Raw genomic sequence first — 26,169 nt, forward strand, 5'->3', positions numbered from 1 at the left:
ACAGAGACACAAAGTGTCACTTAGCGCAGCACGCACCTGTTCCTCAGCCTGCTCGCCTTGGCTGTTTGTCCCTGCAGTGTCTGCGGTGCCGGGGAGGCAAGGGGCCACACGTGAAGGCAGGTAGGACTTGGACATGGGGCGGTTACAGGAGCAAAGGAAGGGGTCCAGCCTTGGGCAAGGGACCTGAAGAAATGTTTCAATTTGTCTACTGCCACCTGTCTTCTGGTGAGTTTTATCAGTTTCTAAATTTCATCCCCACTACTGTGCTTTGATTAAAAAACAAAAAAAACATTGGACACACACTCATTTAATAGCCATGTGTGTACTTTTATTCAGCTCTGTTTTCAGGCATGTCCGTGATTCAGCGGTGTAGGAAACCTGAAATGCAGTGGGCCCAGGCAGTATTTGAAAAATACTAAAATGAGGTAAAATGCAATTTTATTGGTCAAGAAATGTATTACAGAGCCTCAGTTCTAAGCTTTTACATCTGTTTGTTCTTGGGGTTCGTTTACAAATCCCAGTAACTGTTACTTTTTCTTCTTCTTGCTCATGACGGACTTGGTGGTTTGGGGCACCACAGTGTCCTCTTTAGGGGGGCTCATCGTGACACTGGAGGACGGGGCATCCCACGGCTCCTTGATCACTGTGACATCTGCCTCGGCATCTTGTCTTCGGGTCTCTCCCTCCTCTCGCAAGCTGCTCAGCCTAGCAAGCAGCAAACCCAGGAAGGCATCTTTATGCACTGACTTATTTTGCAATCTCAAAACTGGTTTCACTCTGTATTTGGTATCAAGCAGGCCATAACCCACTGGTTTTTGTAAGCGAAACTGTAAACTCTCATCACTTTGCCTAAAATAGAAAGGGATGCCATACCCAGACAGCCCGGAATGACTGTCCCTTAGCTAAAGTGACTTTTGAATCCCTTTCTTCTGTAGCAACTTAGCCGCTACTAAGTGGCCTTTAAAAAATACTGTCTTTGACCTTAACTATAGTTTAATGCTTTCTTCAATAGGCCGGAGACATGCTTTGCAAAGAGCAGGCTTCAGCACCCTGGACAGAAGTGACTGCATGGTTCTCAACTGTGGTTCTAGAAAAGTAGCTGAACAGCAGGTAGGGGGTGCTCACCACAGCCCTGAGGGGATCATCTCCGCTTACAGATGGGGAACCTGAGGCATGGTGTTCGGCCCTGCCCAGAGCCACCTACGTGTCAAGGGGTGAGGTTGGGATCTGAACCTGGTGGCCTCTCCGCCACCACGTGGCATTGCTACTCAGTGTGAGCCTTGGGGCCCAGGCGTCCCCTCACCCCCGAGTGAGCCAGTGGTCGCAGGTGCCACCCTTCCCCACATCCCACATTCTCAACGCCACCTGGGGAGCTGCCTCCCTCAGGAAACCGCACACAGTAAAGATGGAAAGGAAGGCTGAGGGGGATCTCCTGGTAGGGGGGGAGCTGAGGGGCTCGGGGGGTCACCTGGCTTCCAGCTCTTGGTTTTCCAGCCTCTGCCGCTGGGCCGCGGCCGCGGCGTGCAGCCTGTCTTGCTCGACTTTCTCCTTGAGGGTTTCTTCTCGTTTGTGTGCGGGGAAGAGCATGGTCACAAAAAAGATATACATACTCGTGACCCACACGGTTAGTTTTTCCTCTGGTTCATCCTTGGATTTCTCTTTTCTCTCTGAAAGAAAGTTTAAAATCAGCATGAGGGGCAGCTGGGTGGCTCAGGTGGTTAAGTGCCTGGTCAGGTTGTGATCTCACGGTTGTGGGATTGAGCTCCTCGTTGGGCTCTGCACTGAGTGGAGTCTGCGTGGGTCTCGGGGTGTCTCTCTCTCTCTCTCTCTCTCTCTCTCTCTCTCTCTCTCTCTCCCTCTCCCTCTCCCTCTCCCTCCCTCTCCCTCTCCCTCTCCCTCTCCCTCCCTCCCTCCCTCCCCAACTCACGCTCCCTTGCTCTCTCTCAAAATAAGAAAACAAAAATAGAAAAAAATCAGCATGAATACAATTCCAGGCCTTCCACTTCCTACAATGGCTGAGTGCCCTCATGTCCCATAAGATGGGGTGATGCTGTGCTCCCCCCAAGCTTGGGAGGGTTAAGGGAACCACACAATGTTCCCTGACAACCTGAAGCAAGGCAGGTGGCAGTAGACAAGAACTTTAATCACCGACATTTTGAGTCTCCTGGTATTTTGCTCTAATTTTGGTTTTCTAAAATTAGAACTATGGAGAATTTGCATTTTCCATGTTTCGCAGGAGGGAAGAAACCTCTTTGTTTTTGCATCCATTGTCTTTAAAGGCACTTTTCACTGAGAAGAGAAAGGATTTTTGAGGAAGAACATGGGTAAGATTACTGACTTGGTAAGAGTTGCTTCATAAACCCTGGAGCCAGCAGAGGCCCGCTTGGGAATGTGTTTCTTAGTTGATTCTGGGAAGATCATGCTTGGGGTAGTTCTGGGGTACAGTGAACTCGGGGCTCTCTCTAGACCACAGGTATTTGTAGACTGACTATACCTTGGGCTTCTGTGCTGTGTAAGGGAAGGGTTAGGAAGGTGGGGACAGGTACAGTGGAAAGGTAGGGCCCTCCCAGCCCAGGAGCCACATGGAGGGCTCAGAGTGGGGCACTGGTAGGAAGAGGCGTGACGCCCAAGCCAGATTTTACGAAGACTAAGGGAAGCCTTCAGCGGCACATCGCACAGGAGTTCCTAGGTTCTCGAACACCCATATAACCCGTGGCGGCCTCAGTGGGGGAGAGGTGGTGCAGGGCGGTAACTGATTGGGAGGTAACACAATCGCTGGGATTGTAGAACTGGGTCCAGACTCGTGGCCCCATGTCAAGGGGCTCGCACAGCCTCTCCCTTCCATAGCAGCAGGTACAGTATTTAAGAGCACAGACATGAGCCAAACAAGTTAGAGTCAAGGCTCAGCTCTGCCGCTTCCTAGCTGTGCCCCAGTTCCCTCATCTGCAAAGAAGGAACCATGGGGTGCCCTCCTCACAAATGGATTAGTACAGGTAAGGGCTCAGTGACAGGCATGTAGCTCTCCCACCAGCCATGTTGGCCAAAGTGGATAATTACAAAATACAAGGCCACACACTGGGAGAAAATACCAGGGGAATACAAAGCAAAACCACAGTGAGAGGGGCACCTGGGTGGGCCCAGTAGGTTAAGCATCCAACTGCACCTCAGGTCATGGTATAGTGGTCCATGAGTTCAAGCCCTGCATCAGGCTCTGTGCTGACAGCTCAAAGCCTGGAACCTGCTTCCAATTCTGTCTCCCTCTCTCTCTCCAAGTAAGTAAACATTAAAAAAATAAAATACCACCTCATACCTGTCATAATGGCTAAAATTAACAGCTTAAGCAACAACAGATGTTGGTGAGGATGCGGAGAAAGAGGATCTCTTGCACTGCTCGTGGGAATGCAAACTAATGCAGCCACTCTGGGAAACAGTGTGGAGGTTCCTCAAACTAAGAGTAGAACTACCCTATGACCCAGCAATTGCACTACCTGGTATTTGCCTAGAGGATACAAAAATGCTGATTCGCAGGGGCGCATACACCCCAATGTTTATAGCAGCACTACCGACAATAGCCAGAGTATGGAAAGAGCCCAAGTGTCCATCGACTAATGAATGGGTAAAGAAGATGTGGCATATATATACAATGGAATGTTACTCCGCAATGAAAAAGAATGAAATCTTGCCCTTTGCAACAGTGTGGATGGAACTAGAGGATATTATGCTAAGCAAAATAAGAGAAAGACAAACATATGGTTTCACTCATGGAATTTAAGATAAAAAACAGATGAACACAAAGGAAGAGAAGCAAAATTAATATAAAAACAGATCAGGAAATAAACCATAGAGACTCTTAAATACCGAGAACAACAGAGGGTCACGGGTGGGGTGTTGGGGAGGGGAGGGGGGAGAGGCAATGAGGATGACACTGGGCGGTACATGTAGGTGAGGGGTCACTAAACTCTATTCCTGAAACTATCATTAACTATGTTAACTAACTTGGATTCAATTTTTTAATGTAAAAAACACTATATATTAGGAATATGAGGCACCAGTTAAGAGTTTCGTTTTGTTTAACTTGAGCATCTTGAAAAACCGTATTACGCCATACACAAAAGTGAAATGGATGAAAGTCTTAACCAGAAAATTCCTAGAAGAAAACCTGGGCAGTCAAACAGCATTTTTCTAGATGTGTCTGGTCAGGCAAGGGAAACAAAGGCAGGTACCGGCTACAGGGACTATGCTGAAATAGACTTTGCTCTGTGAAGGAAACCACCTGCAAAACAGAGAGACAACCTACAAAATGGGAGGAGAAGTTTGGAAATGCTACATCTGAAAAGGGACTGATTAATATCCAAAATATATAAAGAACACCAAAAACAAATAATTGTATTGATAAACAGGCAAAGGACCTGAATACACATTTTTCCAAAGAAGATGTCATCCAGATGGCCAACAGACACATGAAAAGATGAAGCTCACTCGTCATCCGAAATGCAAATCAAAACCAGACAGAGAGATCACCTACAGTGGTCAGAATGGCTGAAATCAAAAGCACAAGAAACAACACGTGTTGGATGTGGAAGGAAAGGTGCCCTGGTGCTCTGGGGCTGGGAATGCAAACTGGTGCAGCCACTCTGGAGAATAGGATGGAGGTTTCCCAAAAAATCACCAGATGACCCAGGAGTTCCACCATTGGGTATTTATCCAAAGAAAATGAAAACACTACTTTGGAAAAATATATGCACTCCTGTGTTTATCACAACAATATTTACAACAGCCACGAAAGGAAGGCAACCCAAGTGTCCATCCATAGGTTAATGCATAAATCTGTTTGTATAAACATGTACACAAGTATGTATATATATACACACATGGATACATACATGCAATGGACAATTACTCAGCCATAAAAAAGTAAGATCTTGCTATGTGCAACACGTGGATGGGCTGTGAGGGTATAATGTTAAGCAAAGTCAGACAAATACCATTTGATTTTACTTGTGGGATTTAAGAAACAAAAGAGGAAAGAAAAGAGAGACAAGCTTGAATACGAAGAATCAGGGGATGGGTGAAATTTAAAAAGTGAATTCAAGGGTACACTCGATGAGCAGAGAGTAATGTATAACATTATCGAATCATATTGTACACCTGAAACTAGTATACTGTGCGTGATTTATACTTCAATTAAAAAGTGAATGAGACTCCTGAGAGAGACCAGGGAACCAGAAAAGGATGTCGTCATGGGATCAGGCTCTAGAGACAGTCATGCAGGCCCCATGGAAGAATGGCCATCCTGACAGCCTGATTCAGCTTGGTAAGATCATGCTTTTAAATTCAGCTCCAGGGCCCCCTGGGAGGCGCAGTCTGACTTCACCTCAGGTCATGATCTCACGGTTCTTGGGTTTGAACCCCGCGTCGGGCTCTGTGCTGACAGCTCAGAGCCTGGAGCCTGCTTTGGATTCTGTGTCTCCCTCTCTCCCTGCTCCTCCCCTACTCGTTCTTCCTCTCTCTCTCTCTCTCTCTCTCTCCCTCCCTCCCTCTGTCTCTCTCTTTCTCTCTCTCTCAAAAATATATTTAAAAATATATAAAAGTAAACTCGAAGAGAAGTGACACCACCCAGATGGTGGCAGGTCATTCCCTGCCTTCACTCCCCTTTCAAACTGTTCCTGGACAAGACTCCACCGAGAGAATCCTCAGATACGGGGGTGAAGCTGAAGCACCCCCTGCACCACAAAGAGCAAAACAGCACGGGAAGGGTAAGAGGGTTGGCTACATGCTGACCACACTCCACACACACACGCACACGCACACCGCCCTGAGGCTGGCACAGTGCCAAACTGAGAGGTCTCCCCTGAGCCTGTGGTTCCTCCTGTGGGAAAAGAATCCAGGGTAGACCTCCAGCTCCCCCAGCATTGTGGGTCACTCCTTGGAGACCCCTGCTCCCATCTCACCCATGGAATTGCTAGTGAATCGGGGAGGATGGGACTTTTGACAGAGGCCTGAGGGGCTTGCAGCTGTCAGCGCTGAGTCCCTCCCCACACAGCCTCTTTGCCCCCTTGCAGAACCAAGTCAGTGGTGAAGTCTGACCAGGAGACTCCACGGGGTACAGGTCCACCTGATTCATGTTCTCAAAGGAAGAGCCGCGCCAGCCCTGGAGCCTGGTCTGCCCACTGCTTAGGCAGGGAGCGGAGTCACAGCCTGACTGAAGAGCAACTGCCCGCATCCAACTGCAAAGGCAAGAACACCTGCATGCACACTGCATCGTCCAGCGACACTCAAGCGGAAAGTGCGGCAGGCAGAGCCATCTACGGAAGGTTCCACTGCTCTGCCCAAGCAGAAGAGTCGATTCACAGCCCCACCCAGTGCTTGAGGAAAGCTCCTAGCCCTGCTCAGCCAGAAAGCCTGGCCAGAGCACCCAGAAAGCCGCATAGCCCAGCCACACTTGAGCAGACTCTGGGCAGAGCTGATAGTTGCAGAGCTAAGCCAGGGACTGTGTTTAGGGAACGTGGGGGCATGGGCTGGCTTGAGTCAAGACCAGGGGCGAATAGCCTTGCCAATCTTGGATCAGTTTTCTGTCTCCACTCAACCGAGAAAGCTAATTGATAACACTGCTTCCTCCCCACCCCCCACCTAATTGCTGGATACAACCTTCAGCCCACCTAGCAGCTCTGCACTTGAACAGACAGCACAGCCTAGGGCTTCCCGTGTCTACAGAGCAAAACCAGTAACCTGCCTTGCGAGGGAGTTCACTGCAGATGCTTGCCTGACTCAGGTACACACACAAGCGTGCGGGCCCTGGGCCCTGTCCTGTTCCCTGTCAGGGCCGGGAAGCTAATGCATAGCTCCGCCTACAGCTGAGTACTTACACTCCCCAACCCCAACCATCTGGGGAGCCCGACCAGGACACTCAGGCAACCAGAAGGCCTGTCCTCAGCCTCACCTGGGCACGGAAGCAAGCCATCAGTCCTGCCCAAAACTGTCCTCAGCCAGCAGCACCCGTCCCCCGCCGACCTCAGTGCTCAGGCGCTGGTCTTGCCACAAAACAGACCTGAAAACAAGCCTCACCTGCTCAAGAAAGTACCAGCAGACACATCCAGACACCCAAACTGAGCTGATGGGTGAGGAACTGTCTCTGCTAATGCAAACCTGGGAAGTCTGAAAGAGGAGACCACTTGCTCAAATGCACAGATGCCAAAGTACGGAATCAAGGATCCTGAAAAATCAGGTAAATATGACACCATGTTGGTAGAGCTAATTACCTCTAATAAAGCTCTAATAGCTGAGCCTAAAGAAATGGAGATTATGAACCGTCCAAGAATTCAGAACAATCCTTTTGAAGAAGTTCAGTGAACTACAAGGAAACACAACTACACAAAATTAGTAAAACAATGAAAGAACAAAACAAGAAGTTCAAGAAAGGAGCCATCAAAAAACCCGAACCCAGAAATCCAAGAGCTGAAAAATACAACTGGAGAATTCATTAGTAAGATGTTTTATTACTATTTTTTAACGTTTGTTTTTGAGAGAGAGTGTGAGCAGAAGAAGGGCAGAAAGAGAGCGATCGAAGTGGACTCCACGTGGACAGCAGCGAGCCTGATGTGAGGCTTGAACCCATGAACTGTGAAATCATGACCTGAGCTGAAGTTGGACACTCAACCGAGCCACCAAAGTGCCCCTATACTATTTTTTAACAGTAATCTTTCAAAGCAGACTCAATCATGCAGAAGAAAGAATCAGTGACCCAAAGACAGGGCATTTGCAATTACACAGTCAGAAGAGCGAACAGAAAAAAAGGCGAAGAAAGCCTATGGGACTTATGGGTTCACAGTCAAAAGACACAATATTCCCATTACAGAGATTCCAGGAAGAGAAGAGGAAGGGACAGAAAGTAGATTTAAAGCAGTAAATAATGGCTGAAAACTTCCCAGACCTAAGGAGAGAAAGGACATCCAGAGCCACGAGGCCCCAAAGACCCCAAATATGTTGAGCCCAAATAGGGCTATACTGAACTACACTATAATCATCAAAAGTCAAAGAATTTTGAAAGTAAGAGAAATTAGGGGCACCTGGGTGACTCAGTCAGTTAAGTGTCCAGCTTCAGCTCAGGTCATGATCTCACGTGTCAGGCTCTGTGCTGACAGCTAGCTCAGAGCCTGGAGCCTGCTTCAGATTCTGTGTCCCTCTCTGCCCTTCCCCTGCTCACCCTGTCTCTCACTCTCTCAAAAGTAAATAAAACATTAAAAACATTTTTTAAAAGGTAAGAGAAATTACATATAAGGGAATCCCTGTATAAGTGGCTGATTTTTCAACAGAAACTTTTGAGGCTGAGAGGAAATGGAATGAACTATTCAAATACTGAAAGAAAAAGTGGTCAGACAAGAATTCTACCCAGCAGAATTGTCCTTCAGAAATGAAGGAGAGGGATAGACTTTTCTGGATAAACAAAAGCTGAGGGGGTTCATCACCACTAAGCCTGCCTTAGAGGAAATGCTAAGGAAGAGTGCTTTCAGTGGAAGTTCAACGACACTAATTAACATCATAAAAACAAGAGGTGGTGGGGCCCCTAGGTGGCTCAGTCTGTTAAGCAGGTGACTTCAGCTCAGGTCATGATCTCATAGACCATGGGTTTGAGCCCCATGTTGGGCTCTGTGCTGACAGCTCCCGAGCATGGAGCCTGCTTCAGATTCTGTGTCTCCCTCTCTCTCTACCCCTACCCCACTCACTCTCTATCTCTGTCTCTCAAAATAAAGACATAAAAACAACAACAACAACAAGGTAGTGTTAAACCCACTGGTACCGGTAAACATATTCTTTATATGGTAATAGTAATGCATAATTTACTTATAACTCCAGCTCTAAAGTTAACAATAAAAATAACCATAATTACAATGATCTGTTAGTAGTTACACAATATTAAAAATATGTAAATGGTAGGGCGCCTGGGTGGCTCAGTTGTTTAAGCGGCCGACTTCACCTCAGGTCATGATCTCGTGGTTCATGGGTTCGAGCCCCACATCAGGCTCTATGCTGACAGCTCAGAGCCTGGAGCCCGCTTCAGATTCTGTGTCTCCCTCTCCCTAGGCCCCTCCCCTCTTCATGCTCTGTCTCTGTGTCTCTCAAAAAAAATAAACATTAAAAAAATTGTTTAAATATGTAAATGGTAAGTCACATCAGTAACTTAAAATGTGAGGAGAAGCAGGAAAAGTGTGAAGTTTAGGAATTCTCATGAAGTGATCAGTTTAAAGTAGGGTGTTATAATTTTAAGATATTTTATGTGAGCCTATGGTGATGACAGGGGAAAAATCTGACACAAAAGACTGTGATTTTAAAAAGAGTGTACTAATGCCAAAGACATCAAAACATGAGAAAAACACAGCAGGATAAAAAACAAGGAGCAGTAGTTCTCTGAAACAATCAGAAAACAATTAGGAAAAGAGCAGTAGTTAGTCCTTACCTATCAATAATGAAAGGTAAATAGATTAAATCCTCCAATGAAAAGCATAGAATAGCTAAATGGACAAAAAGACAAGATCCAGTGCAAGCTGCCTGTGAGAACTCACTCTGGCCTCAAAGACACAGACTGAGTGAAGGGGGGGAAATGATATCGCAAGCAAGTGGTAACAACGGCAACCAAGAGGCAGGAAACTATATCAGACAACATAGACTCTAAAAATGATAAAAAGAGTGACACCTGGGTAGTTCAGTGGGTTACGTGTCCAACTCCTGATTCTGACCCAAGTCCTAGATCTCACGGTTGGTGAGTCTGAGCTCCATGTCAAACTCCACTACATGCAGAGCCTGCTTGAGATTCACAGCCTCACTCTCTTTGCCCCTCCCCTGCTTGCACTCTCTCTCTCAAAATAAACAAATTTTAAACTAAAAAAATAAAAATGGCAAAAAGAGACAGGGAAGGTCATCATAAAGTAGCCAACTCATCAAGAAGATATAACAACTGCATTTATGCTCCCAACTTAAGAGCACCTAAATAAAGCAAAAACTAACAGAGCAAGCAAAAAGAAGAAAGAAGCAATACAAAAATAGTTGGAGACTTTAATACCCCACTCTCAACAATGGATAGATGATCCAGACAGATGATCAAATCTGCTCTTTCCTTATTGACTAAACAAATTAGACCTAACAGACATATAAGAACATTCTATCCGACGGCGGCAGAACAGACATTCTTTGTAAGCAAACATGGAACATTTCCTAGCACAGACCATATGTTAGGCCACAAAACAAGTCCTAGCAAATTCAGGAAGATTAAAATCATAACAAGTGTGAAACTAGGACTCAGTAACAGGAGGAAAACTAGAAAATTCACAAACGTGGAAATTAACACTCTCCTGAACAACCAATGGATCAAAAAATAAAGGATAAATTTTAAAGTATCTTGATATAGATGAACACAGAAACACAATATACCAAAACGTACAGGATGCAGCAAAAAGAGTTCCAAGAAAGAAGTTCACATCAATAAACACGGACACTAACAAACAAGAAATAATTCAAATAAACTAACTGAACTCTGTCTCAGGAAAGTAGAAAAAGAAACTAGATCCAAAACTAGAAGGACATAAATAATAAATATTATAGCAGAAATACACAAAATAGGAAACAGGAAAACAATAGAAAATATTAACAAAACTAAGAGTTTGGTTCTTTGAAAAAATAAAATTGACAAACCTTTATCCAGGCTAGCTAAGGAAAAAAAAGAGAGGACTCAAGTCAACAAAATTATAAATGAAAACAAACATTACAACTAATACCACAGAAATATAAAGACCCTAAGAGGCTACTATGAACACTTCTACATCAACAAACTGGACAAACTAGAAGAAATTGAGAAATTCTTAGGAGCATACAACCTACCAACACCAAATTCAAGAAGAAATAGAAAATCTGAGCAGACCAATTACTAGTAAGGTTGATTAGTAACCCAAAATCTCCCAGCAAAGAAAAGCCCAGGACTAGATAGCTTCACTGTTCAACTTTGCCAAACATTTGAAAAACAATTAATGCCAGTCCTTCTCAAACTCTTCCCAGAAACTAAAAAGGAGGGAACATCCCCATACTCATTTTATGAAGTCAGCATTAAACTGATGCCAAAGCCAGAAAAGGACACTACCAGGAAAGAAAACTGCAGGTCCATATCCCTGATGAATAGTGGTGGGACAATATTCAATAAAATACTAGCACACTGATTTCATTACATTAAAAGGATCATTCACCAGGGTCAACTAGGATTTATCCCTGGGATAAAGGATGGCTCAACATATGCAAATCAGTCAATGTCGCATCAAAAGAATGAAAGAAAAAAATTATCTGTCTCCATAAACACAGAAAAAGCATTTGACAAAATTCTACATCCATTCATGATAAAACTCTTAATGTTTGTTTATTTTTGAGAGAGAGAGACAGTGTGAGTGGGGAGGGACAGAGAGAGAGGGAGACACAGATTTGGAAACAGGCTCCAGGCTCTGAGCTGTGAACACAGAGCCCAATACAGGGCTTGAACTCATGAACGATGAGATTGTAACCTAAGCCAAAATAGGACACTTAACTGACTGAGCCGCCCAGCCACCCCCATGATAAAAACTCTTAGCAACTTAGAGAAGTGTACCTCAACATATATTACAAGCTGTCAGTTAACATCATTCTCAAGGGTGAAAGATTAAAAACGTTTCCTCTAATATCAGGAATAAGAGAAGGATGCACATTCTCACCATTTTATTCAACATAATACTGAAAGGCACTAACCAGAGCAATTAGGCAAGAAAAGGAAATTTAAAGTATCACAATAGGTAAGGAAGAAGTAAAATTGTCTCTATTTGCAGATGACTTGATTCTGTATGTAGAAAACCCTAAATACTCCACCAAAAAAATAGATAGGTCTCATTAATGAATCCAGTAAAGTTACAGAATATAAAATTAACATACAAAAATCAATAGGATTGCTATACTAACAATGAATTGCCAGGAAAAGAATTAAAGAAAATGATCCCATTTACAATACCATCAAAAACAATAAAACACTTAGGAATAAATTTAACCAAGAGGTGAAAGATCTCTGAGCACTTCAAGACTGATGAAGGAAACTGAAGAAGACAAAAATAAATAGAAAGGTGTCCCACATCAATGGATTGGAGAAACTGACACTGTTAAGATGTCCATACTACCAGAAATCATCTATAGATTCAATGCCCTCCCTGTCAAGATTCCAATGGCATTTTTAACAGCAGTAGAAAAAAATAGCTCTATAATTTAAAATTTTTAAATATTTATTATTTTGAGAGACAGAGCATGAGCAGGGGAGAGCAGAGAGAGAGAGCGGAAACACAGAATTTTAAGCAGGCTCCAGGCTCTGAGCTATCAGCACAGAGCCCAATGGGGGGCCTGAATCCACAGACCCCAGTTAGCTCTAAAGTGTATATGGAACCACAAGAGAAGCTAAAGCAATCCTGAGAAAGAAGAAGTAGGCAGGAAGCATCACACTTCCTGATTGGAAGAGTCAGTACTTGACAAGGAAGCTAAGAGCGTTCATTGGAGAGATCTCTCCAATAAGTGGTGTTGGGAAATAGGACATATAAAAGAAGGAAACTAATTTTTTTTAATTGTTTAAAAATTTAAATGTAAGATTGGAAACCATAAAACTGCCAGAAGAAAACACAGAGAAAAATGTTCCTTGACATGGGTCTTGGGAAGGATTTCATGGATATGATGTCTAAAGTACAAGTAACGTAATGAGAAATAGACCAACAGGATGCCATGGAACTAAGCTAATGGCAGAGAAAAAGAAATGAACAAAATGAAAAGGCAACCTATAGAAGAGGAAAAAATATTTGCACACCATGTGTGTATCTGATAAGGGCTTCAAATCCAAAATATATAAAGAATTCCTACAACTCAATGGAAAAAAAAATAGACAAAGCATCTGAATAGACATTTTTCTAAAGAGGATATAGGAGTGGCCAACAGGCCAACATCACTCATCATCAGGGAAGTGCAAATCAAAACCACAGTGAGAAGTCACCTTGTTCCAGTTAGAAGGGCTAACATTGAAAAGACAAGCGGTAACACATGCACTGTTGACAGGAATGTAAATTGGTGCAGTCACTCTGGAAAACAGTATGGAGGTTCCTCAAAATTCAAAACAGAAGTACCATATAACCCAGCAGTCCTGCTCCTGGGAGAATACCCACGGGAAACGAAAGCACCATGTGGGAGATGTCTGCGCCCCCATGTCCACTGCAGCATCATTCACAATAGCCGAGACATGGAAACAACCGAAGCGTCCAGCAGAAAAATGGGTGATGTGGCAATATACACAATGGAACTTTATTCATTCATTAAAAAGGAGGAAACCCTACCATTTGTAACAACACGGGTGGGTCTCGAGGGCATTAAGCTCCATGAAATAAGCCAGCCAGAGAAAGACAAATGCTGAATGAATGATCTTACTTACATGTAGAGTTAGAAACAAAACAAAGAACACATCGAAAAAGAGACCAGATGTGCGGTTACCGAAGGCTGGGGATGAGGGTAGGGAGGATTGGATGAAGGTGGGCAAAAGGTGGGCAACTTCCAGTTGTAAGTTCTAGGATGTGATAAACCCTTCCTGATGACTATAGTTAGCACTGCTTTATGACACAGGGAAAAACTGTTAAAAGAGTAGATCCAAAAATTCTCATCACAAGGAAAAAAAAATTTTCTTTTTTTAGTTATCCATGTGAGGTGACAGATGTTAACAAAACACTGTGGTGATCATTTCACAATTTATGTATGTCAAGTCATTATGTTGTATACCTGAAACTTCAGAACTGTCGTAAATCACAATCGCAGCCAAACTGGAAAAAAAAATACAAAGCAAACCAAAAAACCTCAGCAAGATCAGGCCTTGAAAGTAAAGTCTGTCATGCGGGTGTCAGGATTGGAAGTAGCCCTGAGAGCCGAATTATAGTTTAAAAAGACACTTGTATGTTTTTATAAACTTTCTATCACTTACAAGCAAACATGAGAGTTCAATAATGAAACTACTCACCATTTTGAGACCAAAAAAAGGTTAGTCCTTTTCCTGGAGATTTAAGATTCAATTTGGAAATTCTTTCATCACTCAGAGACTTCCTGATCTTGGGCTTTTACATAAAAAAAATCATAAAAGCAAAATATGACTTTGGCATCATTGTGGACCCAAGCTAACTTTCTACATTAGAAGTAATTAGAAAGATATTAACGAGGCTATTTTTTTTAAGCTCATGAGATTACTTCTGGGGCACCTGGGTGGCTCACTTGGTTAAGTGTCCAACTCTCAGTTTCGGCTCAGGTCATGATCTTGTGGTTTTGTGAGTTCGAGCCCCACATCAGGCTGTGCACTGATGATGCAGAACTTGCTCTCTCTCTCTCTCTGCCTCTCCTCTACTCATGCTGTCTCTGTCTCTCTCAATATAAATAAACTTTAAAAAAGAGACTATTTCTATATTTAACCTTCATAAAATATTGCTACTTATACAATTAAAGAAATGAATAACAGATTTATTGTGTGCACTAAAATGTTTTTACCAAGAAACCAAAGACTTCAAAGTCTCCTCTGACACTGTTGGAAAGGGTTTTATTATCCACAGATAACTGTACCTACATTCAGATAGTAACTGAATTCACACACACACACACACACACACACACACACACACACACACACACATACACACACATATGCTTTTCACACCAACATGTCTGCCTCCACATAGATCTGGCCCTTGAACTCCTGACTTGTGTCTCCATCTGTGCCACGTGGATGTCTGGTCAGGCGCCTTTAGCCTAACGTGTCCAAAACCAGCTCCTTAATTTTGTCCCCAAACTCCTGTCCCCTGCCCCAGCCTTGCCATCGCAGTAAACGGGAATCGCATCTTCCAAAAAGCTTAGAATCATCTGTCTTTCCTCCTCGCTCCTTCTCAGACTCCACGGCCTTCAACAAACCTGCATCTAATTCCAAGAGTTTCCTTACTGGTTTGTCAACAGTGAAGCTGTAGGAAGCCTACTGGCCCCCTGCCCTGGGGCCCTCCCATCTCGCTCTGAACAAGAGCCAGGTCCTCACAATGCCAGCGTCCTCCTGGTCTGACCCCGCTGCCGCACCGAGCTCAGGTGCCCAGGGTCCCTGGGGGCGGCCGCACTGGCTACACTTTCCTTTCCACAACCCAAATATGCTCCCACCTCAGGCCCCTGCCCAGACCAGGCCCCTCCTGAAAATCACGTGCTTTGCTTCCTCACCTCCTTCTTGTGGGCTCAAATGTCGCTTCATCAGAAGACCTGTCACCACCTCTCCTTGTCCCTCAGTCTCCACAGTCTGCCTTGCGCTCCACCACATCACTCAGACCTATAGTGCTGTGGTCCCCGGGGCAAACTCTGGAGTTGGACAGCCTGCATAGAGACCCCCAGCTCTGCTACCTACTGGCTCCATGGCTGCGGACAGGCACCCGGGTTCCCTCCTAGAGACAGTGACCATGTCCGAGGGTGGCTGCGGGCATGAAACGAGCTCAGACTGGGAAGTGTGCAGACCTGGTGAACACCCCAGGAGCCTGGCCGGGACTACCTGTCTCCCTCCCCTCGCTGCAATGGGAAGTCCATGAGACTCAGGCTCTTGCTTCCGGCAGATCGCCAGTGCACAGAGGAGTGCTCAGCACATTAGGTGCATAAAACTCATTGATACTATAAGCAGGTAACCGTTATTAGGTGGTGGGCTGTAATATAAACCTCTGGGGGGCGCCTGGGTGGCTCAGGCTGTTGAGCGTCCAACTGTGGCTCAGGTCATGATCCCACAGTTTGTGGGTTCAAGCCCCGTGTCATGTTCTGTGCTGACAGCTCAGAGCCTGGACCCTGCTTTGGACTCTGTGTTTCCCTCTCTCTCTTTCAAGATTAAATAAGCACTTAAAATTTAACAAAAAAAAAAAATACAAACCTTGGCTCTCCTCATTTTGCTAAGATCAAGCACAGGTCCTAGCTTGCTTGAAGAGGACTTGGTGCTGCCATCCTGCAGATCAGATTCCTGGCTCGTTCCTCCACTCGAACCCCTGTCCTGGATGTTCTGAGCAAGGACAAACACATAAGAGGACGTTTGGTTTCCGCGGAGGCACGCACACGATCTTCCGAAGTCCCATTTACAGTTAGGCTACACACACGGTGTACTACTTGATGACTTTCGACAGGTCTGCCCCGTGTGAAACGATCCCCTCAGCCAAGACACTGAACACCCCCTCACCCCCAAGTGTCCTGTGCCCCTTAGGAATCCAACCCCTCTTCCCTCCTCCTCACTGATCTGCCGCCACTACGGATTACTTTGCACTTTCTAGAATTGTATATAATTCAAATCACAACAGGATATACCTTTTTTGGTTTGGCTTCTTCCACCTAGCATAATTTGATTCATCTTGTATCCTCTGTCATGAGTTGTTTCATTGCTGAGTCATACTCCATTGTATGGACGTAGGAGGATTTAGCTTGTTGGACATTTGGAGTGACATCGAAAACCAGAAGTGAACGCGATCAGAGGGAATCTGAGGACGATCCCGAGACCAGCGTTTACACTCGTTTACTGGCGTGCACGTGATGCCGTCCGTGAAATCATGGACGAAACTAAGGTGGAGGTTTGCTTCCCTCAGAGCAGAGCCCCAGGCCCTGCCTCTGGCCCATGACAAGTCTCCCAGATGACCCAGAGATGCCATGTGTCATATGCTCAAGCTGGAGGAGGAAGAGCTACTTGGTGGGGAGGTCCGTGTGGTGAAGTTGGACAGGAAGCAAGCTCTCAGCACACGAGGAGTCCGAGATACATCAGGGGATTTTGAGATGAATCACCCTTCACATGACTAAAAATGACCTTGGATGCACTGCTCTAGAGTCCCCAGCTGCGAGGCTCCACTGGCCCCCGAGACTCTCACTGTGGGTCCAGATGAATGGCTCAGAGTCCCTCTAAACCTACATAGCCATAACCACCCCCCCAAACCAGTCTGTGTCAATCTGCCCCAGCGGCTGGACCCTCCGGCAGGCTGCGGGCGCTGCCCTGCTCTGCTGAGGTCTTGCAATGGAGTCTCATGTCCAGCAGTCCTGTCATGTGAGCCGGCCCCATCCTAGGGACCCATCTAGCAGCCTGTGCCCACTCAGGAGAGATTTGTTAGCGACCTCACTCTGGAAGACGCTCTCTGCTCTTGTAAACGCTAGACTGCATAATGACACATTTCATAACGAAATGTCTCAGGTGTTCTAAGCCTCGTGGTCTGCCCGGTGTTCTGTTGGGCGCCCTGACCTTTTAGGAGATCTCCACTAATGTGGCTAAGAGCCTGTGTCCCTGACTCATGACCAGGGGACACATTCTCCCTAACTTAGAGAAAAAAGGGAATATATACTTTTCCAAAATGTGAAAGGGAGTCTTAAGTTTTTTCTTAAGCCTTAAGTTACTTCCTGAAGGGTTACAGAAGCCCAAGATAGTTTTGATGATATTTTAGCCATTCCGGAATGAAACCCTTGCACTGTAAATTCTAAACTACTATTACCTGATCGGGGCTTCCGTGTTTGTCTCCAGGCAAGTTATCATTCAGAAAATTTAAGTAGGATTTAGTCATCTGGTCAGTAACAGAGATGAGTGCGAAGCTTAAGAGAGCTTCAAAGAATTCCAGGAAGACCAGCTGAAAGACAAGAAAATACAAAGGGTCTCACTCATCTGACACACCCTGAGGTGGACCGGGATTCATCTGGCTGCTGGTCTGTCTCCAGAGAAAGCCGCCTCGTTCAGCACTCCAGCGTCATGGGTGCAGACTGACTGGAAATAAAAACTATGATATTTAAAAGACTATATGTGGAGGGCCTGGGTGGCTCAGTCAGTTAAGTGTCCGACTTCGGCTCTGGTTATGATCTCAGTGTTCGTGAGTTTGAGACCCGCATTGGGGCTCATCTCTCAAAAATAAATAAGCACCTGCTTGTGCTCTGTCTCTCACAAATAAACTAAGAAATGTTTAGTGGTGCCTGGGTGATTCAGTTAGTCGGCCATCTGACTTCAGCTCAGGTCATGATCTTGCAGTTCACGAGTTTGAGCCCCGCGTTGGGCTCTGTGCCGACAGCTCAGAGCCTGGAGCCTGCTTCGGATTCTGTGTCTCCTTCTCTCTCTGCCCCTCCCCTGCTCATGCTCTGTCTCTATCAGAAATAAATATTTTAAACAATTTTTAAAATAAGTAAACGTTTAAAATTTTTAAATTAAAAAATAAAAGACTGTGTTCTATCATATTTGTTAAATCACTTTTCTATTTTGTTGGAAACATTTATTTTATATTCACTAATTGAGGACAATCCTTTTTAAAAATTTTTCTAAATGTTTATTCATTTTTGAGAGAGAGAGAGACACAGTGTGAGCAGGGGAGGGGCAGAGAAAGAGGGAGACCCAGAATCCAAAGCTGGCTCCAGAATCTGAAGCTGTCAGCACAGAGCCCAATGCAGGGCTCGAACCCACAAACTGTGAGATCATGACCTACGCTGAAGACGGATGCTCAAACGACTAAGCCAACCAAGTGCCCCAAGTCATTTTCAAAGGGTTTCCCTTTTTCTTGAACAAAAATTGAGGGAAGTGGCATCTGGGAACCCAAGTGACAAGGGCAGGTGTTACCCACTTGGCAGCCACACCCATCCTTGCTGTGGGTGCACCTGACACCGGGGTCTGCCTCCACCTGGGCAGCACCTGTGTGAGCGGACAGCTTGCTTGGACTCTGATCATCCACCTGTCGTGCCTGCTGGTCCTGAACCCAGGGCCCCTTGAGTCTGAGCAGGAAGAGGTCCGCTCATGTGACCAGAGGTGCCAGGCTCCGCAGCAGTGCCTGAGGCCAACCGTGGGCTGACACCTGCCCGAGGCTTGGTCAAGCTGATAAATGAGACATCTGCTTAGTTCAAAGACAGGACACTTTTAGTCTCTTGTGCCCAAATGTGACTCTTCCTGTGACCCCACCTTACCCCTGCTCACCACCTAACAAACTCCCAGAGGATCCTGCCCACATGCCAACCCCCTCTTTGCAGAGGCTCTACCATTTGCTGAGTTGCTGGACCGCACTGATAATAAAGTGCCTACGTCAAGTGCTGAATCATTAGTGGCTGGGATTTGTAGCTGCTCTCTTTTTTTAATGTTTATTTATTTTTGAGAGACAGAGAGAGAGCCTACAGGTAGGGGAGGGGCAGAGAGAGAGGGAGACCCAGAATCTGAAGCAGGCTCCAGGCTCTGAGCTGTCGGCACAGAGCCCAACGCGGGGCTTGATCTCACGAACTGCAAGATTGTGACCTGAGCTGAAGTCGGACACTTAACAGACTGAGCCAGGCACTCCTGTAGCTGTTATCTTAAGTAAAATCACAGGCCAGTGGGTCCTTGCCCTACCCAGGCACCAACTGTCACTGGCCTTGAAGTGACACCAAACATCCCCTTTGGGGGCAGGACCTCCAACAAGAAGGGTTTCGTGTTCCTTTTTTTTTTTTTTTTTTTTTTTACTGTTTTTATTTATTTTAGAGAGAGAGACAGCACGAGCAGGGGAGGGTCAGAGAGAGGGGGGGGACACCGAATCTGAAGACCTGACCCGTCAGCACAGAGCCTGATGCAAGGCTCAAACCCACAAACCGTGAGATCATGAGCTGAAGCCAGACACTTAACCGACTGTGCCCTCCAGGCGCCCCTGCTCCACTCATGCTATTCCCACCTCTTTCCCAGCAGAGCAAACTCTGAAGACACAGCACCACCTGGCTGTTCAGATGGATAAAATTTTGCCTTCAAGTTGCAACTCTAGCCAACTCTGTGCGTCCCGGCTTATATGTTTGCCTGTCAGGTTGAGAAAAACAGCCCAAAGCTTTTGTTCAAGATGAAGTTATTCTCACAGGTTGGATAAGATCTGAAGGGAACTCACAAGCGTCACGAGGTGGAAGCAACACAGAGGCCGGTGAGAAGTTCACGCAGCATTGACGCTGGGAGGGGCTGAGTGTATTTAATACGTGAGATGAGGACATGAGTTTGGGGGGGGGGCGAGGGGGAACATTGTTATGGGCTGAACTGTGTCTCCCAAAAAAGAGGGGAGTCGACCCCCAGCACCTCAGAATGTGACCTTATTTGGTATGTCTTTTTTAAAATCTTATTATTAATAAAAAAAAATTTTATGTTCATATTTGACAGAGACAGAGATGCGAGCAGGGAATGGGCAGAGAGAGAGGGAGACGTAGAATCGGAAGCAGGCTCCAGGTCCTGAGCTGTCAGCACAGACCCCGACGTGGGGTCCGAACCCACAAACCGTGAGATCATGACCTGAGCCAAAGTCGGACACTCAATCAACTAAGCCGCCCAGATGATGTCTTTACAGATCAAGTTAAAATGAGATCATGAAGGTGGGCCCTAATCCAACACGGCCACTGTCCTTGTAAGAGGGAGATCTGGACACCGAGACAGATCCATAGCGGGAAGAGACCATGAAGAGACACGAAGAGGAGACGGCCGTCGAGGAGCCGAAAGGCGAGGCCTGGAGCCCTTCCCACAGCCCCGGAAAGAACCAGCTCTACCTGAGCTCTGACGACTAGCTCTCGGGAGAAAGCAGGCAGTACTTTTCTGTTATTCAGGCCCTCCTCACCGGGAAGCGGTGGGGGGAGGGTTAGCAAGTTCAAATGTCCTGAGGTAGGAGCCCGGCGGTGGTTCAGGGGACGCAGGGAGGCAGGGGTGACTCAGCATTCAGACAAGGACTCAGAAAGATGGCGCCATTGGCATCTCAAGGGCCTTTACTCCGAGCGAGATGGGAAGCCTGGGGGGTGTGAGCAGGGGAGGGACGTGACCTGGCTGGGAGGTAGGAAGTAGGAGGGTAAGAGATGAATCCAGATGAGTTAGGAGCCACTGCAGCTTCCCAGGTGCCCATTGGTGGCTCGGCCAGGGTGGAAGGCGCCATATCTTGGATCCGTGTTGAAGCTGGAGACAACAGGATCGCCCGAAGATGTGAATGCGGGGTATGAGAGAAAGGAGTCATCGCGAGAGGGATGGGGCCTGACAACGGAAGGGTGGGGGCCATCAGTGTCCCATACACGGGATGCCGAGGTCCGCAGGTGGAAGACAGAGGTCACACCTGCAGTTTGGGGTATGGGACATTCTGGGCCGTGGGGAGTGCGAGGGGCCACTCTGACTTAGGCCGTCTGGGGCTAGGGAGTGTGGTTTGGGTTGGAGACACCAACGATGGCCTTGTCTTCAGAAAGGTGGCACTTAAGATCATGGGACAAGAGGACCCCAGCTTGATGCCAGGGCCCTTGGACTTGAGGAGTGTGGCAGAAGAGGGGGAATCCTTGAAGAAGTCAGAAGGGAGCCGGCGGTGAGGGAAGAGGAAGACCAGGGACGGAACGGGTTGGAGGTGGGGGAGACCACGTTTCAGGGGCCATGGTAGGGCGGAGGACTGGTGCACGGAACAGGACCCCTGGGCTGGCCATCACGGGTACCCTGGTGGCCTGAACACAAATGGTTACAGTCGAGCGGAGGGAGCCACATGGACCCCACCTTTAGGACCTGTCCACGAGAAGCAAATGCACGGTGTAGACACTCCTGGCGGCCGGGGCCGGGGGAGGAGAAGGAGGGAGGTATGGCGTGTACTGAAAACAGATCAAGTAGTTGCCCCACTTCCGTTTGCAGAAGCAAAGACTGAGCCTGGGAGGGGAGACTTGTCCCTCGGCAAGGAGTGCTGAAAACCAGACACTTAGACCCTGTTCACTGGAGGGGACCAGTTAGTGCCTTTGACAGGACATGGGACACACCGCCCGCCAGAGGAGCACACACGTGTATTAAATCGCTAAACTCTCCAAGAAATAGCATCGCACAGCTGACCCTGGAACAGTGACCCTCATGGGCCTGCGTATATGCAGATCTTTTCCGACACGTACAGGGCAGTGCCGTAAAATGTATTTTCTCTTACTTGAGGACTTTCTTAACGTTTTCTTTTCTGTGGCTTCCTTTACTGTAAGAACACAGCGTATAATACAAAGCATGTATTGGTCACCTGTGTATGTGATCAGGAAGGCTTCCAGTCCACAGCGGGCTATGGGCAGTTAAGTTTTAGGGGAGTCAAAAGTTATCCCTGAATTTCTGACTGCGTGGAGGTGTTGGCGTCCCCAACCCTGGCGTTGTTCAAGGATCAACTATAGTTTTATATTCTTTTGACTTTGTTTCCTGATAAATGAAATATTCTTTTTTATATTATATTATTATATTAAAACTCTAGTTTTCTATACAGTCAAGGCGAGATAGCTACACAGATACACATGGACATGCATACATGTATGCATGTGTACACATGCAGAGAGACCTATGCATACTTATGTATTGGGGTTAGAAAGTCTTTCAGTCAAATCTTGGTTCTTGGATTGTATCTGCACTGTTTGTGACACCTCTTGACAAACCTCAAGTTCAAAGTTGCTGTCAATGCCATCATGCATGAAAGGATTATCCTCTGCGATGACCTCCACAAATTTCACTGGTGTTAATTCTTTATTTATCATTTTAAAGTCCTGCAAAAGAAACAATCAATTAAACTGTGATGGCCTATAATTACAGATAGCTACGTATTTTTAATGTCAATTTGTATCCATATAACGCTTTAAGGAGGTGTTCTAGAAATGGATATCTTTGAAACTGATCCTTTTGAAACGCATTCTAGATTAACGTTGATATTTATCTCTCCAGACCTTCCCTAATCCCTCTGCAAGAAAAGTATTTTTAGAACATGAACACAGGGGCACCTGGGGGGCTCAGTCAGTTAAGCATTTGACTCTAGATCTTGGCTCAGATCATGATCTCACTGTTCAAGGGATCAAACCCAGCGTTGACAGCACAGAGCCTCCTGGGGATTCTCTCTCCTCTCTCTGTCCCTCCCCACTCTTTCTCTCAAAATAAATAAACTTAAAAAAAAAAAAAAAGAGGGAAAGCGAGAAATTGTTCTTAAAAGAAAGGAGGTACCTGGGTGGCTCAGTTGGTTAAGTGTCCGACTCTTGGTTTCAGCTCAGGTCATGATCTCGTGATTTTTGAGTTGGAGCCCCATGTCGGGCTCTGTGCTGACAGTGTAGAACCTGCTTAGGATTCTCTCTCTCCCTCTCTCTCTGCCCCTCCCCCACTTGGCTGTCTCTCTCCAAATAAATAAATAAACTTTAAAAAAAAAAAGCATAAACATAGGACAGAGGGTGTGGGAGAATAGATGATCCAGATGTGAGATATCAACCCAGCTGCACAGGTGGCGAAATGCTGGCCGGGGGACCCAGGGAGCGGGATGCTGTGGGCACTCAGGAAGGGGCCCCTCTGAAAGTAACCCTCCAGGTCGGGCTGAACACAGTCTCGCTGGAAGTCCAGGCGAAGCCCCTGTCCACATCGAAGCTGAAAACACAAGCTTTGCTCTCTGAGATGCTGAAGCAGAGAGCATTCCACCCAGAAACACCATTTCCACGGAGGTCGGGGCTGCTGAAAGCAAGGACCGGGAGCGCGCGCCCCTAGGGCCTGGCTCCGTGCTGGCCCGCCCCCCGCAGTCCTAAGCACTGTGCAAACCAGGCTCCGAGTTCTTTTTTTTTGTGTGTGTTTGTTTATTTTTGAGACAGAAAGAGAGAGAGAGAGTGTGAGGGAGACACACACTTGGAAGCAGGCTCCCGGCTCTGAGCTGTCAGTACAGAGTCCCACGGGGGGCTCGAACCCACAAACCATGAGATCATGACCTGAGGGGAAGTTGGACACTTAACCGACTGAGCCACCCAGGCGCCCCAAGACTCCCAGGTTCTAATGGAAGGACGTGCCGACACCTGGTGAACCCACTGGTCCATCTCAACAGCACTGAGAGGGAACATTCCAGAGGCACTGCAACAGGAAGTACACAAAACCACCTGCGGCTTCAGGCAGGGCAAAACCCCCGAATCCAAACAAGCCTCTAACTGTCCTGCTTCCGTGGAAATACAGGGGCAGGGGAAGGGAGAACGGGGAGGCCAACTCTGATCGATGCTGCCCGCCCGAAGCAATGTCTGACCAATCCAGAGGGACCGTGACCTGGTTTCTTCAATAAGGGGCCACAAAGGAAAAGGAGGAAAGTGCACAACAGCTGGTCCAATACTCCCCCAAACTCACCTACTTCTAAAAAGCTGTTTTCCTGTATTAGACACTAGATTGTCGTCAGTTTTTCATATGCATATGACGCTGTTAGACTTTTCCCTATTTCCTGTTAGTATTCGACCCTTTCCATTTCATCATTTAACTTCCCACAGGTGTGAATTCAAACAAAAACTACCAATAGGATGAGACTGTTATATAAACTAGGTGTTCTCACTGACTTTTAAACTAATAACTTCTTTGAGTTACTTTCTGATAAATAATACTTTCTGATAAATAATACCACCCCGTCTTCTCTTACACTGCAAGGTCTGCATTTGCAAAGACACTGGGGCCCCGCCGCCCGTGCCGCTCCCCTCCCTGGGAAGGAAGCACCTAGGGCCAGTGTTCCTGGACCCCGGAATTACTCGCTTCTGACGGAAGAGGCCCAGCAAACATTCGACGGCTATGAAAATCCATCCTAGATCTTCACCTTGTTATCTGTGTGTCGTCGTTAGAACATGTCGCCTTTCTTTAATGAAAACTCAAATGCCTATTAATACAAAACCGGTCTCAGGGTGCCTGGTGGCTCAGTTGATTGAGCCTCTGACCTTGGCTCAGGTCATGATCTCACAGTTCATGAGTTTGAACCCCACTTCGGGCTCACCATTGTCAGCACAAAGCCTGCTTCAGGTCCTCTATCTCCCTCTCTCTGCCCCTCCCCCACTTGCACTCTCTCAAAAATAAGAAACATTGTATGTTACAATATATATAACGTAAAACCAGTCTCGATCATGAGCGCTTACTTTCAACATCCAGAGGAAGTGTCGCACCTTCATGGACAGCTCATGGGGAGGAGTGGCACGCGGTCTGCAGTAAGCTGTATAAATCTCCCAGCTCTTGCTGATGTAACTCATGGAATAGAGTGTCCGCTGTTGCTCACTGAATAAACTGCCTAAAAACATAATGCAAAGATATATCATCAAAAACGATTACAAAGCTACATCTTAAAAAAAAAAGATAAAAAATATAATGCTATTGGTTTTTTTATTTACCTTTTACATAGCCAGCATTTGGCTGAATGTTCTCAGTCATCAGTTTGGTAAAACACAGAAAGAGCGATGGGCTTCTGTTTCTGACAAGAAAGATCTAATCAGCCCTCTGTCCAGGAGGTAGAACCTAATTCCTCTGTCCCTGAGTGTGGCGTGGACTTAGTCATTTGCTCAAACCACGAGAGTACAGAAAGGGAGACATCATAGGTTCATGGTAGAGAAGTGTGGCTGCCTCCACTTTAACTGAGTGATCAAGGCTAACATCACCAGTAATGAGACAGGTCAACGCCCCGTACCCCCGATGTGATGTACAGTCAGGGGCATTTCACCTCCATGGTGTTCTTCCCCCAAACCCAAGCCTCAGTGCAATGATGAAAACACATCAACAGAACAAAACCAAGGGACATTTTATGAGATAACTGACCAACTGTTTTCCAAAGAGTCAAGGCCATAAAAGACAAAGTCCAAGAAATTATCACAGGTTGTAGGGACTAAGGAGATAGGACAACTAAACGCTAAGAACATGGATCAGAAAAGGGACATGAGTGGGAAAACTCGGAAAACCCTAATAACACCTGTAACTTAGTTAATAGTAGATGCCAACGTTAATTTCTTAGTATCAACAGGTGCACCACGGTCGCCTACAATGTTATTGTTCGGGGCAGCGGGTGAGGGTGTAGCGGAACTCTAGTACTGATGTGGCAACACTCCTGGAAAACTAAATGTGTTTCCAAATAGAAAAAGATTTGGATTGATTTTTCTCTGAGAAAGATGGGGAAATTCTGGCCTAAAAAAGGGCTGGTTTTTATCTCCGATTAAAACCCTCAGAGTGATTTGCAACCTTGAAATATGACTCACCTCTGAAGGGGGTTCAGAATTGTAATCTGGCATCTGATGGGTTTGTGCTTAATATTTGTGAAACGCTTTTGGTTCTGGCCCTTCGCTTTGGGAGTATGTACCAGTAACAACGCACATGGAAGAAAATCGGGCACCACTGGTGCTCAGTAATGACTAGATCTG

General features: G+C 46.2%; 1 protein-coding gene across 3 annotated transcripts in view; it reads right to left on the reverse strand.

Moving 5' to 3' along the window:
- Positions 1 to 404: 404 nt before the first annotated feature.
- The window catches only part of LOC115298983 (radial spoke head 10 homolog B-like), a 54,780-nt gene continuing 29,015 nt past the window's right edge, over positions 405 to 26,169 (reverse strand). For 2 of the 3 annotated variants that reach the window (XM_029948206.1, XM_029948208.1), the window contains 8 exons: positions 25,153 to 25,232; positions 24,904 to 25,052; positions 22,435 to 22,542; positions 17,544 to 17,675; positions 15,956 to 16,081; positions 14,042 to 14,135; positions 1,469 to 1,667; positions 405 to 705 (listed from right to left, as the gene is read on the reverse strand). In XM_029948206.1, coding sequence (XP_029804066.1) covers positions 528 to 705; positions 1,469 to 1,667; positions 14,042 to 14,135; positions 15,956 to 16,081; positions 17,544 to 17,675; positions 22,435 to 22,542; positions 24,904 to 25,052; positions 25,153 to 25,232 — 1,066 coding nt within the window. In that variant the 3' untranslated portion in view covers positions 405 to 527. The remainder of the gene's footprint in view (positions 706 to 1,468; positions 1,668 to 14,041; positions 14,136 to 15,955; positions 16,082 to 17,543; positions 17,676 to 22,434; positions 22,543 to 24,903; positions 25,053 to 25,152; positions 25,233 to 26,169) is intronic. The other variant, XM_029948207.1, reaches the window with a different exon arrangement.

The sequence above is a fragment of the Suricata suricatta genome, chromosome 8, assembly GCF_006229205.1.
Source record: "Suricata suricatta isolate VVHF042 chromosome 8, meerkat_22Aug2017_6uvM2_HiC, whole genome shotgun sequence".
Lineage (NCBI taxonomy): Eukaryota > Metazoa > Chordata > Mammalia > Carnivora > Herpestidae > Suricata > Suricata suricatta.